The sequence below is a fragment of the Python bivittatus genome, unplaced genomic scaffold, assembly GCF_059951505.1.
Source record: "Python bivittatus isolate LINGU-HERP-01145 unplaced genomic scaffold, Pbiv_v1 ctg000350_np1212, whole genome shotgun sequence".
Classification (NCBI taxonomy): domain Eukaryota; kingdom Metazoa; phylum Chordata; class Lepidosauria; order Squamata; family Pythonidae; genus Python; species Python bivittatus.
Genome location: NW_028277074.1, coordinates 41,385,652 through 41,402,001, shown reverse-complemented (window position 1 = coordinate 41,402,001; position 16,350 = coordinate 41,385,652). Strand labels below are relative to the sequence as shown.

The window sequence follows — 16,350 nt, the reverse complement described above, 5'->3', positions numbered from 1 at the left end:
ATAAGATCGTAAAGCAAATGGAACATATACTGGTAAAAATATTGGGAAAATTCTAATAAAGCTTGGATAATTTGCCATTAACCCATTTTTGGAAATATAATTTGCTAAACTTGACAAGTAAAAACAAAAAAAAAAACTGGCTAAGAGTTTTAACAAAAAGGAAAGGCTAAGAGTAATAACAAAAAGGAAATATAAAATACATCAGAAACAACCTGGTCTGTTAGTCAAAAATAGAAGGATATGAGTTGCACAAATATCTTAACAAAATGATCGACACAGTAGGACATACGTCACAGCCTCAGCTTCTCCTGAACCACAAAGGCAGAGCCAGTGTCCCATTGGGATATTATTAATTTTACCCTCCAACACAGCTGATAGTAAAATATCAAGGGAGCCAGAAGAAAGACCCTATGCTTCCTTGAAGTGGTTGGATGTGTAAGATATCAGGCTAGTTGAAAAAGGTTCAGAACAACATTGGGGTAATGGTAGCTGAGCCAGATCATGTTGACGCTCACAGTCTAAAGTTCTTTATCTAATAACGTGTTTGGCTTTTTAAAAAAATCTATAGATAATAAGGCATTAAAAGGAAATCCAAATGAGGCCAATTTGGTTTCTGGATTTCTGTGCCAAGGAGACTGAAAATTGTCGATCAGAGGGATAGGTGCTAAGCCCACTAGGACGAAATTTAATTTAAGCCAAAATTAATCACTAAAATCCAGACCTTGGCTTCAGTCTTAATTAGAACTGCTTCCAATCATAGGGATGCTACTGAGAAGACAGCCTGAAGGAATTCTGATCAAACTCTTTTCAGCTTAGTTAAACAGAAGCCCAGTGATGAGAACCATAAAACAATTGGGCTACAGGTTTAGCAACAAAAACGATGACAACTTAGAAGTTCTAAGTTCACACTGGAAAAAGTGGAAAATAGCCACGTCTCTTATCAGGGTATTACCAGTGGCAAGCTATTTTTTTTGCCCCTAGGCCCAGTTGCTGAACACTATTTCTAGGTATTTATAACATGATATCTGGCTACAATGTTGCCATCTGTTCATCTTTTATCTTTTGGAAAACCACATTTTGGTCTTGATATATCTTTCTAAAATTGCTAACAACAGGATACAAGAAAACAGGGGGGAAAAACATTAACGGTACCTCAAAATATGAAGATAGCAGCTAGGTAAGTTCTTAAAGAAGCAACTGAAAGTCTTTCAATCTCACATCCCAAAGGGAAATTTCAGTTGTTGAGAAATTATGCATGAAAAAGGAACAATCTCCAAGCAATCAGGAAAAAGCAGGGTCTATTCCATTCTGCTAAAGAACTCCTCTGCATGAATGACTTTTAGATACTCACAAAACCTAATTATATTATTATTTAATCATCTAATTGCAAGAAAAAAGAGCAGCCGAAGTATGTCCAAGAACTGGACAAACTTGAGTGCTGTCCTATGCATGGCAAAGCAGAGCCAATGAGCCCACAACAGCCAATTCAGATCAAAATTCTCAGCATCAGAGGCAGGCATAGAGAAGTACTGTACTAGAAAAGGGGCATAACTCCTCTGCATCTGAAATACTAGATTCCATGGCCTTGTGTTCCTCAGAGGAAGATAATATGTCTGACTGAGTTCTGAGAGCTGCTATTTGAGAGACCAATGAAAATGGAGGAATTACTGTCATGGGCACCTGCAAGGAGACCGTGGAGGCCAAAGGATGACTCATGCATCACCATCATGCAAATCCTTCACCTTAGAAATTTGTATTTGCCAGGCCTAGCCCAAGGAACTCCAAAAGACCATGTAAATTCAGTCCAGCTATGTTTATTAGCTACAGCCTCTAGCAAGAATCTTCCCAGACTGAAACCCCATCTCCCAAAGTCAGCCAGCCACAACATTGTGAATTCCTCAGGGAGTGCCAGTCTCATCCTCTTGTATCTCCCACACTCCTCAGGAGATGTAAGAAAATGTTTTTCTCCCTGAGCCTGGCCTTCATAATTCCATTCCATCACAGTATTAGATATCATGATACAATATACAATTATGGCATCACACATCTTCACCATTTTTGTGTCCTTGTGATTGGTTATCAATGTCACTGATCCCTGGGACTGGTTAACTTGGAAAGCATTTCCCTCTTTCTTGCAACAGGGTTCCTTGCCCCTCCCCAAAAGAGGTCTAAAAACACATTGGTGAAATTTTGAGAATGGGGGGAAAAATCTAAGTATGTATCCAGATATTGTCCCAGCATGCAAGATGTACACTCAGTGGTCTCATAATGCACCAGTCCAATATTGTAAGGATGACGTGTTGAGGTAAAGTTGATTTTGTGTCACTGTGATAGTTTAAACAGTAAACTATAGACTACCCAGCCTGAGGTGTGAATACAGAGAACAGATGATGGAATGGGGACTGCAGCACCCTCATCTGGAGGGCCGTAAAGGGTATAACAGTGGTTACTGATGCCATGTGAGCCAAGGGGCGATTGCAAGACATCCTTGAGATCAGATGCCCAGTGGAAAAACCCCTAAGCTGAATGCACTCCCCCATTCACATCCAGGTGAACATCAATGAATGAAATTATTTGCTAGGGCAAAATATGTGATTTCTAATAATTAACATCCTCATGTAATGAAAAGATGGTGTTTATTTGCATCTTGAGCTATGTACAAGAGGGGGTGATTAGACATAAAATTTGCTTAGCAATAAAAAAGTGATAGTGATTGAGAAGATATGAAATTTCAGCACTGCAGAGTCAGGCACCAATTGGAACATCTGATCCTTTATTAGCTGCTACAAAGATTTTACTTCTAAACTGAGAAAAAAATAATCTGGGTAAGCTGTTCCATGTATGCCCATATGTCTTCTTACAGCAGGAGGGGGCTGCTCCCTAACAGTGGCATCCATGAAAGAAATAGATGGAAGTTCAGAGCTGAATTATGACATTGAGTCATAATTATCATAAAAATAAGACCATTGTGCTGGTTAAGCAATCAAGACTATAGCCATATCTATGTGATTGAACGAAGTAGAGCACCAGGTTCTCAGGAAGGAGGAAGCACAGTCCAGAGCAGGAGCATGGGAAGAGGAAGAGATTGTGGATAGCCACTCCCTAGAATCTCCCAGAGTATATCCACTACGTTAGAGTAGTACAAAGCAAGATTCTGTCTATATGGTGGGAGCAGTAAAAGAACTGAACTTGGCTGAACTGTTTCCCTGTTGTTCTTGGGCTGGGCCTGACTGTCTATAACCATCTCAAACATGGACAGCATTGGCTGCAGACCGAACAGTGCTGAAAGAGGCACTGTAGATTATCATTCCAATTATGGTCCCAGATACAGTCAATATTATTATAATACATGTAAGTATGAATTCCGACAGGGACGCAGTGGCGCAGCGGCTTAATGACGCTGAAAGTTGCTGGCCAGAAATGGTCGACACTTCAGTGGTTCGAGCCCAGCTCCACGCAGCAGAGTAAGCTCCTGCTTCCTTCCCAGCTCCTGTCAACTCAGCAGCTCGAAAACTTACATGAGTAGATAAATGGGTACTCTCACCCCAGTGGGAGGAAATATGCTGGCGGCACCTTGCAAAGGAGACGGGAGCAGTTGCCAATAATGCAGAAGCCGCGCACGCCTGAAAAAGGCGCGAAGCAACCCAAACCCCGCCTCCTGTGCTCGCCAGCTGGGCTCTGCTCTAGGAAGGAGGCAATGGCAAACCACTTCTGAAACACCTTGCCTTGAAAACTGCAGGGACTCGTCCAGGCAGTCGCCACAGAATCGGTAACTGAGTGCGGATTAAAAAAAAAAAAAGTATGAATTCAATTGGATGGAGTATGGTCTCCGAAGGAGGGCAGTGCTGGTGATGATGTAGACAGGAACAGTCATTTATATTTTATCCTAAGATGACTAAGAAATAATTCTGCTCTAATGTGAGAGTGCAAGGAAGAAAAACACTGTGAAGACTCCAGGAAAATGGGTCCCAGGCAACTTGAGCAGAAAAGAGATTAGGGCTGATGCTGATGACAATCATCCAGTCAAAAATACTGAAATATTGATTGTTTGTAATAACTGCTGTGTTGCATCTGAGAAAGATAAGGCAGACAAGATTGAAACAGGAGAAGTCAGCTATAGCTTAGCAGAGACGGCCTATGGGACCATCTGCATTCATGAGGCAAATGGCCCTGATTATCCCCTTCAGAGATAGAACCAATGAGGTAACTAACACCATTGCTACTACCTTCATTGGCCAGACCAGCGAAATCAAGCATGAAGTCAACTTCAGTCCCACTCTCTGAAGAGTTACCATCTCTTTGAGGATATAAAAAATACTGATTGCATCTGCTAAATATTTTTTAAAAATCTGCTATATTTTTAAAAATGATTATTTTTAAATGTGTAATTTGATTAATTATAGATCACATTTGAGTTAACTACAAAAGTGTTTAATCTGACTGAAAAATTAGAAATCACAACCCTGAATTTAGTACATTGCTTCAGCTCTCACCGACAATATACATTTCTTCAAACTGTTATTATCACTGCTTACCTCCAAGACAGGCACCTATGGCTAATGCAAAGATCAGGGGCTTCACAGGTAAGTTAACCTCAGGATCTTGACTCAGATTGAGAAGTACAGGAATCTACAAAAGGTGCATTAAAATAACACATAGTAAGAGAAACAGTGGGATTAACATTAAAAATGATAACCAGTTACAGTGAAAACAAGAAGTTTGATTTCTAACTTCTTTTAAAAGTACTTGGTACAATTACCTTGGGACGAAATGAGTGCTCACATGAGCGCTCTTCATTATCTAAGTGCGTTCATCTATGGAAAGTTAGCATGCAGGGATTTTTTTTTTTTTAAAAATCCCACTGAACCTAACCACAAAAGCACACAAAATATGAGATCCAAAGGCTTGTGAAAGGCCATGGCATTCTTTTAAGCAGGTGTAGACGAGAAAACAAGAAAAATGCAGCCTCTGATGGCTATAGCTTTAAGACCCACAATTTCAGTTAAAGCCAGCACAGAAAATCTAGCCAAAGCGACCTAGCAACAATTATGAAACTTCCTTGTATGTCTATTCTAACCAGAATGCTAAAGGATTTTTTTAAACACAGAGTTGCAATTGTTATTGCCAGCACTGCACAACCTTTTATTCTCTTTGTAGGGCAGAAATAGGAGATGGAAGTCAAAAGGGATAAAGGGGGTTGTCTGAAATGCAAAATGCACTCTAGAACATCTTCAGATCAGGGCCTGTCACTCACCTCCTGCCATTGAAGAAACTGAAACTGATACATATAAGAGGAAATCTCTTACAAAAATACTGGGTTGCCACTGAATGAAATCAGCAATTGTTTGGATTCTGTTTTCCAAAGGGTAACTTTTGTCGCATGAAAGACACACCCAATCGATAACTTCTCTGTTTATTTGACACACTGATTTTTTCTAAGCCACAAAACTCTAGGTACTTTGACTATTCTAACTATGTGGCTGTTCCCCAGTGTGCGTTAATTGCTCTTACTCCTTTATCTCCCTCCTTTTTCTACTACAGTAGCCACTACATTGCCTAAATTCTGCCTTATGAGGTTATATTTGTGTCTCAATATACTGGCTTTATTTCAAGATCCAAAATTGTAGTGCCACCACACCACAGTTTCTACCTTGCTACCATATAACTGAAATATATCTGAAATCTCAGACTGTATCCAGAAGGCAGACTTCTATGCCGCTTATATAAACACGATTTAGCTTTAAATTGGAAATTGAGGAAGCAATTCATAAGACCCACAAGCAGAAAAAAATCACAGTCAAAATATCACTACCTGCTTAGAATGGGCCTCAAGTTTTAAATCAATCAATCAAACCTGGTTATACGTGTGACTAAATATTTCTTTCTAGTTAGCAGATATTTTTCATTCAATGTAATAAATGTAATCGATTAAGATTTAATCTCAGGAGTTATTACAATACTTATGTTACCCCAGACCTGTTTCAGGTCGCACACAATATGTCAACTGACCAAAAAAGAAGAAATGAAAAATGAACTATTGAGAAAAAAATGGGGAGGGGAGAGGAGAGGAAAGGAGAGGAGAGGAGAGGAGAGGAGAGGAAGATTGGTGTCTTGCCTTAAAAAGGCCCTGAGCACACTTGATCACTTACTCATCTATCCCCTGTCCTACATTTGCACAAGATCATTACAAAATACACTGTGCGTTTGAGAGCAGTGCCGAACTAGTGGGATCAAAGTAAAGCTGGAATGGGATGAAAGGCAAAAGAAACAATATGCAGGTCTGATGCTTCTAGCCTGGCCATTTTTCAGAGGATAGTAAATACAAGGAATTAAAGACCTGTTTTGTTCCCAGGCATTGGGTCTGGGAATGGTATGTCTCGATGGATGAGTATTTTCCCCTGCACTTATGTGTTTCTGTGCTGCTTGTTTGGATTGTGTTTTTATTCTTTGTTTTATTATGTGTTTTTTTATGGATTGTTCTGTTTTTGATTATGTATATCACCCTGAGTCTTGTTCTGAGTAGAGAGGCTATATACCTAGGTATGTATGTATGTATGTATGTATGTATGTATGTATGTATGTATGAATGGAATGGAATGGAATGGAATGGAATGGAATGGAATGGAATGGAATGGAATGGAATAGAATAGAATAGAATAGAATAGAATAGAATAGAATAGAATAGAATAGAATAGAATAGAATAGAATAGAATAGAATAGAATAGGAGTGGGTGATGGACTACAAAGTCTGTAAAATGATTAGAGCAGCCTTTGCATCTAGTCAATCTGATGAATTGAAAAGAATAATGGACAGAGCATTTCCTGGAGTAGCATCTGTGTTGCGTTCTTGAAAAAACAGGATTTGCTAGAGGGAGGTGATCACGTTAATTTTCGGTGTTTGGATCAGAACTGTATTTTGAAAGGCTTGATAGCAAGGAAAAGCAGAGCCTTTTCAGTGATGGCATTTTTACTGTATTGTAAAAAAAAAAAAAAAAAAGGAGAGGATAATAAGGAGGAACAGAATTGCCAGAATTGTTTCATAAACAGTTTGATAGCAAGAAAAGGTAGAATCTTTGGCATTCTTGTTGTTACTGGACTCTCCTTTCTCTAGAGAAGCTCATAATGCAAGTTTCTTGGGACTTGTAGGTGATATTAAGGGCATTTAGGAAACAGCTCTAACTACTATTTGGATTAATAATAGAATTTTACTATGTGGCTGTTTTACATTTATTTTAACTATATGCTTTGTTCTTGGACTGACATTTGATATAGTCCTGATCTTTGAGCTCCACCTTCTGAAATCGTGTTAGGGCAGAATGAAAATTTGCTTATCCACCAAACTTCCCCCTTACCCACATTATTTTGCCATTTGCTCACACGTATTTTGCCATGCATTCACAAAATGCATATACAGTGTTAATCAGTACAATAGTTTATTACATTGTATTAAGTGAAAAGCATGAAAGAGATTTAATATAACAGTTTCTAGGTCATAATAATAAAACAGAAAAATCTACACAGATGGTTCAACATATGCAGCATATAATAGCAGTTTATTAAAATACTTGTTGAAAATAAGGTTTTCCTGCATAACATTCTGAAGATAGAATCTCTCAATGATTCTGTTATTTTAAGAAAAGAGAGAGTCAAGGTATTCCAGAGTGTGAGGGTCACCACTGGGATGACAAGTTGTGGGCCCCCACTCCCCTCACCTCACATGTGATGAGGACCCTCAGCAAGGACCCTTCCCTTCAAGAATGCACATGCCAGTGTTATTACCATCTTCAAAAAGGGGGAAAAGAAGAACCAAAAGGGTTGTGGAGTGATATCAATATCTGAAAAAATTCCAGAGCAGGTAAAAACAGGTTCATCTCTAAGCACCTTGAAAACTATGCAGTGATGGATTTATTAGCATGGATTTATCAAAAAGAAGTCTTGTCAGACTAATCTTGTTTCATTTTTTTTAACTATTAACTTTCTTAATGGAGTATGGGAATTACTATGGTAAATTTCACATCTCAGAGCATAAACGTAAGAGTCCCCTTGGCAATAAAGTAACTGGAGATGCAGAAATTATTTTAATAAATTAATATCTGAAAGTACTGAAGAAAAATGTATAGTGACCCGGGCATCTAGTGATATGCAGATAGTGTACTTTGTATCCCTAACAGAAGAACGCCAAGACAAAGGACTTACCATTGTAGCAGTGAATGGAATATTGTCAATTAAGGATGATGCCAAGGCAGAGACCCAGAGAACTAAAATGATAGCAACTGTCAAGCGTTGATCTTCGGGGACCACCTGGCAGGCAGGCAGGAGGGAAAGGAAGGATTAAATATAGGGCCTTTTTTCATGAAAGCAAATATTTTGCAAATAAAATTGTCATTGATTTATCCTGCTATAACTCAAATTAAAATTCTGCAGGTTTTATATATGAGTCAATGTTACATAGGTAAACTTTATTACAGTCTTTGACCGGCATAATAGAAGTCATTGTTTTAAACCTTTTGTTTTAAAAACTCAAATCCAAATATATACACGAAAAATTGCATAATAATCTGATTCAGCAGAAATAAGAAAAATACACAGAAATATAAAATTACATAGAAATATTTCTGACAGTTTCTAACAGTTAAACTCCAAATATTTCTGGGGAAAACTAGCCCAAAACTCACAGGGACCTTTTCCCAGTTATGGCTTTTTACTATATAACTAACCAGCCAGCTTACTGGTTAGTTATATATTATATATTATATATACAATAATATAATTAATAACATATTATAACATATATATAATATTATAATAATCCAGAATCATCTTGATTTCCAAAAAATGCCATGAGAGTCCAAATAAGCCCCATAGATGTTCTTGGAACATTGAAATCATGGGGGGCTCTGGCTGAGGGCTTGATTATAGTTGTGGCTACCTGTCTCCCCCCTCAAAAAACAAAACTCAGTTGGAACTACTCCTCAGGGGGGCTAGTATGATTGGTAAGAAGCAGCCTTACCAGCTTGTCTTCTTAACTGCTATTTTGAAGTTGTTCATCTGCACTGTTGCAGCTATTTTGTGAATGGGCAACACTCCACTATCTTTGAATTCTCATGATGTGCTTTCAAACTGTCAAATATCTTCACAGGCCCAAAGGATAGGAAAGGGTTCTCCTACATCCAAGGGTCTAAATCTGACTGCCCTCCCTGAGGGTAATAGTAGCCTGAGAATGATAATATCCAGATCCAGTACTGGGGATTTCTTAGGAAAAACTCCCTGATTCCCAAGTTCCATCTTCAACTAATTCAACTAAGAGAAAAATCCCAGGATTTCATTGCTGGGGCTAGGGCTTGCCTTTGAATCTAGGATTGTATCTCTGATAGCAGAACATAATCATTAATTTAATACCATCAGTGTGAAACAAATATAGGTATTTTATCCTTTCTAAGTTAAAAAAAATGTATTGTAAACTATACCTTTATCAACAAAGCTATTTGTTCTCCTATGTATTCTATTAAATGAAGATGAGCCAAAGCCTAATTTTAAAAAAAAAAAGGAAAGATTTTAAATGAATTCAACAAATAAAATATGCATTCTAAATGTTTAGACAAAATTGCCCACTTGCAAGAAATTACTAATCCAGCAAGTTAAAAAATAAATAAATTTCTAACATTGATTACACATTTAACAAAAGTTAGTAAGATAGAATCTGGGTTCTTTCTGTCTCCCCAGTAACTAAAACAAGCATGTGTTTTTCCTTAAGAAAACACTTCAGTTTTCATTTAATATGGGTTCTCAAGCAGATTTTTAAAGCTCAGAATTGTTTACACCATAAAGGAATTGTCATAGTCTAGCCAAGTTAAGAAGATTAAGGTCAGTAGCAAAGAACTCTAGGTTCATTCCCTTGGACCCTATAAATCTGGAAAACAGCTTCCATGGAGTGTAGACAATCCTTCACTAGATGGACCAACAGTGACCTAGCATTAGGTAATCTGTAGATACTGAATTAAATCTGCAATCACATTATATCAGTACAGTAGTTGTAGCTAACTGACTGAAACTCTGCAGAACCTGAGAACATTCTAAGAGGGATTTCCCAGGAAGGTAGATGCTGATCTGATTATGACCCTCTTCATATATTATAAATGGTTTATGTGTAATTAAAAGGAGGGATATTGTTAGCTATGATCCTGGACATTTACATGTTGAATATGGGCAGATGATTAAAGTATAAATTTATCTCATAAGCTTCATTCAAGTGCAAAGACATTTCATAAGTCTCAGCACTGGAACTGTTGTATGGAAGTCTCTATGCATTACTTCAGACATCCCCACTCAACATTCTATTGGCAGGCGAGGCTGAAGAGACATGCTAGATGTAAAGCTGGCTACCAGCTTGGCTGGCTTCAAAAAAGGGTTGGACCAATTCATGAAAGGCATGGGAATCATTGGCTATTAGCCTTGATGGCAGTTTGACTGTCTCTGAAAGTCATCTGCTGAGAGACTAGTGGCTTTCTTGTACAATTTGTCAGCCACCGTGAGAACAGATTGCTGGACTAAACGGGGTCCGGCCAGCAGGGCACCATTTACATTCTTATGTTCTTATCATGGGATAGGGAAGTTACACAGTCAAATCAGAGTTATAAAAATGTTTGTGGCAAACAATCCTGCCTTGAAACCATATATAAATATCATTAACAAAGGAATCTGGTCACAGTGAATCATACCAAGGAGAATTGAATGTATGTTTAATAATATCTGAAAAATGAAGAATGAGAAGGCTCTTGCTGTCACTCTCTTGCCATTAGGCAAGTTTATCCTAGGATTTTGAATTAAAAGCTATTATTTACAGTAAGATCTGTAGAGTCCTTGGTGCTCTCTGAGCTTGATTGTTTGCTTGCAGACGTTTCATTACCCAACTAGGTAACTTCATCACTCTAAAGTTCAACCCTGAGCTATTGTATTAGAACAGTAAGATCTAAAACTACCCAACTGAGGCCTAAATAAATATGAGATGAGACTGCTGAAATGGCTTAATCCAGGAAGTAATAAAGTCCAGAATACCTTTGAGCATTTGTTCCTACCATCCCAAGTTTTTCCCTACCCAATCAATTCATTCACAACATGTAGCATAACTAGAAAATGTATACAGATTAGTAGTTTTGACTTTATATTTGAACATGCTGCTCTGTAAGCCAGACTTAATCAAAAGGTAGTGATGCAAAATTTTATTCCCACTTAGATTTAAATTTCAAGTTTCACACATCAGATCACTTTCATGAAGCAAATACATTGCTTTACTGCTTGGACACTAATATTTCTACCGGAAAATTGTATGCAATTCTAGTTCTGAAACTATCTGAGACAGTTCTGCTTAATCAAATCCATTTCTTGATGCATTGTGGAGAAACAGAGGAAAGCAAGCTACATTTTATGTATTGCCTCCCTGCTTTGGCCTGGTTCAGGAACAACAACATTCCCTCCAGCTTTTTGGAAAAACTAAAAGAGAACATACAAGTCCTTAGGCACTGATTTCACAGCAACAAAATATACCATAAAAATAATAGTTATTTCTTCAACTGGTCTGCAGTTTGTAACTCATATACCAACTAAACATAACTTTTCCCTTGTAAATTTCTATGTTTTTGAGAGAATTTTTCTTCTTTGCTTTACTCCAAGTTATTTCAGGCAGCGTTGTTGGTTTAGGTAATCCCATGGTCATAACTCAGCAGGTCTGCAAAGCCTTTGGTCAAATTTTCCTTAGGTAGAAATTAATGATCTGTAGCCAAAATCAGGCTCCTTGCTTACTTTGGATTAGTATTTGATATGTCTCTTGCCAACTGCAGACAATATCTTTTGCCCTCAGTCCTTCCTCTCTCTCTATTTTCTTCATGAAAATAGTATTCTGTTGATGACCCTTCCTCTACCCACAAGAAAATGCTGAATTTTTTTGATATGGCAGGCATTCAGTTTTAATTATTGGTATGTAAAAGATAGACTTTCTTCATTTTACATATGTTTATCTATTATAACTGCAAATCCACACTGCCAGATGACCTATGGGAACTTTCCCAGTTTTGCTGGCTCTCTCAGTACCTTTTGTTAGGGGACCAGCTTGGAAGTGGGGGCATGTTTTTTTAGTCTTTTTTTTAATCCTTCCTGTGGGGCCAGTTTTAGTTGTTGCGGGGGGGGGGGAATAGTTATTTGTGAGGAGGAGAGAGAATTCAAGTCTGGTGAAGCTCAGGAATGAAGTACCACCAGGGTGTTTTAGTAGCTACATGGACCTACTGGGAGAGGTCATTAGTCAGCATAGAATGAGATATTCCTAAAATGTGGATGATATTCAGTTATACATCTCCACCTTCTGGCTGAACAGGTTATACAGTGGAAGTTCTGAACCTAGTGTCTTGATGCTGTGATGGCCTGGACAGGAAAAAACAGGCTGAGACTAAATCCTAGTAAAATAGCATAGCCATGAAGGCCTATTGGATCTAGGAGTATTCTATCTTTAACTCTACATTGGGTCCTGTTTCCCTATGCAAATAATTTGTGGGTTCTCCAGGACTCACATCTTCTGGTGGAATAGCACGTGGAGGCTGTGGCCAGAAGAGTCTTTGCACAATTACATTTTCTGTGCCAACTGTGGCCATTTCTGGACTGAGAAGTGTTTTGAATGATCATTCATGCCTTTGTCACCTTATGGCTGGACTACTTAATTTGCCCTACAGGGGGATTACTTTGAAGATCATTTGAAAGTGTCCATTGGTTCAACATTCAGCTACCCCTGCAGGTATGGGCAGATCAAATTTTGCCAACATAACACTGCTACTCAGGAACTGCAGTGGCTACCAGTTGATGTCAGCCTTACCAGGTAGACCAGACAGGAATCATTACCAGATAAACTAATTCTACTTTATTGTAAAGCCACATTGACAGAATCTTATAAGTCTGAAAGTACAGTTCTCCCTCTGTCACCTTTACAGCCCGAAAACGTAGGGAGAGTCCCTCCTGAGCCTCTTGCGCCACCCACTATGCAGCGGGCTATGCTGTCTCTTATCTGACCATTTCCTAGGCAGCATCTCTTCACCCCATTTCCCAAGGTCTTTCCCACATATCATTACAGTTAGTTTCTGGGTGCAATTCAAGGTCCTCATTGCTATCTTTAAGGGCCTTCATGCCTCAAGGTCTGATACCTACCAAAATGCTTTCACATTAATTAATAACATTAATGAGGACATGCTTGATATCACCTCCGTAATGAAGTGATGATACTATCAAGATACTCTAAGTCATTAGTGGTGAAATGGCATAATATGCATTTGTACCATGGCTGTGACTAACCTATCTGGGGAAACTTGTCTATCTGAACAACATGTTTATTGTAACAAACACAGATGAAAAACTCATAAATGCACACTGCCACCTATATGTACGCTGGCAAGCATACAGCCCACAATGTGCCTGTTAAAATGTGTGGTCCAAATTCAACTATCTTTTGATCTCAGATATTAATTGTACCAGTGGATGAATGAAGAGCATTAACCAAGAATAAGAGTCAAATATGCAATAGTACAAAATGTGAAGGAAGTACCCAAAGGGCTGTGCAGCAATCCAGATTTGAAGGGGAAAAGCATCTTCTCTTTAAATCGTATGTGTCTTCTGCTATACACAGCACAAAAATCATCTAAAAATAACCTTGACTTCTACTAGTTTTAACCTGTTAAAGATTATTTCTCTGTTTCCCTGTTAAGTGAAGAGGTGAATACTCAGTGAGGTATGGCAGTAAAAACAACAGAACAGTTGGAGCTATGATAAGTTCTGCAGAGAAACAATTCAGCTAAAAGCCATTAGTGTAGCTCAGCTGGTAATATAGAAGCTGAGTGTGGCATAGTCAACATTCCAGAAGAAAATTAGGCTTGGAGATCCAATTCACCTGCAAGGTTTACTCAACTATGATTGATGGAAACATTTTGAGTTTATTTTCTCATGCTGTTATCCCACCGGGGAAAAAAAGGCATATGTGTACCTCTACCAGCATAGTTAAATTTAGCTTGATTAACTTAGTTGCATGTACATATGCAGTCCTTCCCCGTGTATAAGATTTCTGACTTGGCACTGTGTAACAATCCCTTACTGTATCCTAAAAATTATTGCTAGTTATTCTGCTGCTACTTGAATTCAGAGGTTTGCCCTTTCCTAGAATTTTTGGTCAACCTGAATATTAATGACACAGAGGATTAAAAACATAGGAGATGCATTTTGTCTTAAAATTGGAAGGAAGTAGAAATCACAACACTACAACTGAAGAAGGAAGGAAGGAAGGAAGGAAGGAAGGAAGGAAGGAAGGAAGGAAGGAAGGAAGGAAGGAAGGAAGGAAGGAAGGAAGGAAGGAAGGAAGGAAGGAAGGAAGGAAGGAAGGAGAAAACTAGCTAGCTAACTTTAGGTAAAATTGGAAAGTGAAAATTCCAGATTTATTTTACATAGTAAGAAGTTAAAGATCGTGTCAACCAGCCTGCTTAGGGTACATATACTTCCTTGTAAAAACAATAAGATGGTAGGCAGTAATTATAACAAGTAAAATAAAAAACATGACATGGGAGCATGTCTTCTACATGCAGTGGCAGGTTGGTGAGCACAAGAGTAAAACACCTATCCTCCTTGCATACTAAACCTCCTCCTTTTTCTACGGGGTTTAAGATTACTCATTCTACTTCACAGGTAATAGAAGTAGAAACAATGTTTCTCTCTGAAAATTTATAAATGTAACTTTATTTCATTTAATGCAATAAAATGCAGTAAAAATTAGGGCAACTTCCTCATGATTTAGGGGCTGTCCTGACAGAAAAACTTATCTGGTCTACCTAAGCAGTTATTCTGAAATATTTGGGTTAGGCAAACAAAAAATCTGCTAGATCAGTAGACTATTCTTTCCTGATCGCTTGTATTGATCTGCCAGGTTCATGGCTGCAGGAAAAAGGGACAATCTCTTATCCTGGAATTCAGTGGTATGTTCTGTAACACTAGTGTCTAACTAAATTGTGGGTGTTCTTATTTATAAGCAATATACATAGCCAGTGTTCTACAGCTCCCCTGAATTCTACTTTATAAAGCTTTGCAAATAATACCTAATCAAACAGGTAAATCTACTGCAACCATATTCTTCTTTCAGCAGTGGGATATGAACTGTAGCCTTTCCAGTTGGTCAGGATGATCACACTCATGGTGCACCTCCTTTAAATGCCTAACTTATTATCCAATGTAAGGTATGTATGTAAGCGTAGATAATAATGTCTTTTTGCATTAATTACATTGCAAACCAGATGATTGTTAACTGATTTTATTCTGCCTTACTTATAAGTGCAGGGCTATTTTTTCCTCTTATCCATAGTTATATTTATACTGAAGGGCTTGTAATTTCTTTTCTTTTAGAATGTATGGATTCTTGCCTATATCATCATACATACACATACATCAAGTAACTATCAAAGGTGAAAATTTATTTGGTAGTTTATTTGGTAGTTGTAGCATCATCATCACATTTGGATGGACAGACTAGCTATAAATATAAACAGCTATAAATGTCAATAAAAAGTAGTCATACTTAATATCTATTATTTTTATTGAATTAATTGATTAATCAATTAATCCAATTTCTATGGCCACTCATCTATCCTAGACTTGATGTAGGGTCTGACCAAAGTAGAATACAATAGAAAGATCATTTCTCATGATTTGGAAATTATAGGTCTGTTGATGCAGCCTAAAACTACACATGCCTTCTGTGCAGTCACATCACATTACCATCTCATATTCAATTTGCAATCAAATCTTACTTTTTCATCAGTAGTAATCCCAACATGGGTATCCCTCACTACAGTATATACCCATCCTGTGCGTTGGATTTTTGTTTCCTAAGTGAAGAAATTGGCACTTTTCTATGTTAATTACAATTCTGTATTTGCAATCCTTTTGTCCAACCAGTCAAGATAGTTTTTGATTTTTTTTTTCTGTAATGTATGGTATTGGGTATCCCACCCAATTATGTATCATCTGCAAATGTGATAAGCATGCTCTACCTTCATCATGAATGAAAATAATGAAAAAGTCATGAACCGAGGACAAATCCTTGTGACATCATCCCACATCTTTCTAATGTCTGTCTGATACCTCTCTCCAATATAATGTGTCTGCTTTTTAAAAATTTAGAAAAAGTAGCTATAGGAAATCCCAATAAGGATCAGTATTTTTCAGTTCATTCATTCATACAATAAAACATTAGTAGATATTTCAGAACAGGATGGTTTAGTCCTTATGTCAGTTGCACCATAAATAATAGCCATCTTTATTTTTACTCATTAA

General features: G+C 37.8%; 1 protein-coding gene across 1 annotated transcript in view; it reads right to left on the bottom strand.

Annotated features, from left to right (window-relative positions):
• OCA2 (OCA2 melanosomal transmembrane protein) overlaps positions 1-16,350 on the bottom strand; it is a 155,863-nt gene that overhangs the window by 33,482 nt on the left and 106,031 nt on the right. The window contains exons 20-22 of the mRNA XM_088144465.1: positions 9,468-9,527; positions 8,197-8,301; positions 4,536-4,629 (exon numbers count right to left, since the gene is read on the bottom strand). Coding sequence (XP_088000591.1) covers positions 4,536-4,629; positions 8,197-8,301; positions 9,468-9,527 — 259 coding nt within the window. The remainder of the gene's footprint in view (positions 1-4,535; positions 4,630-8,196; positions 8,302-9,467; positions 9,528-16,350) is intronic.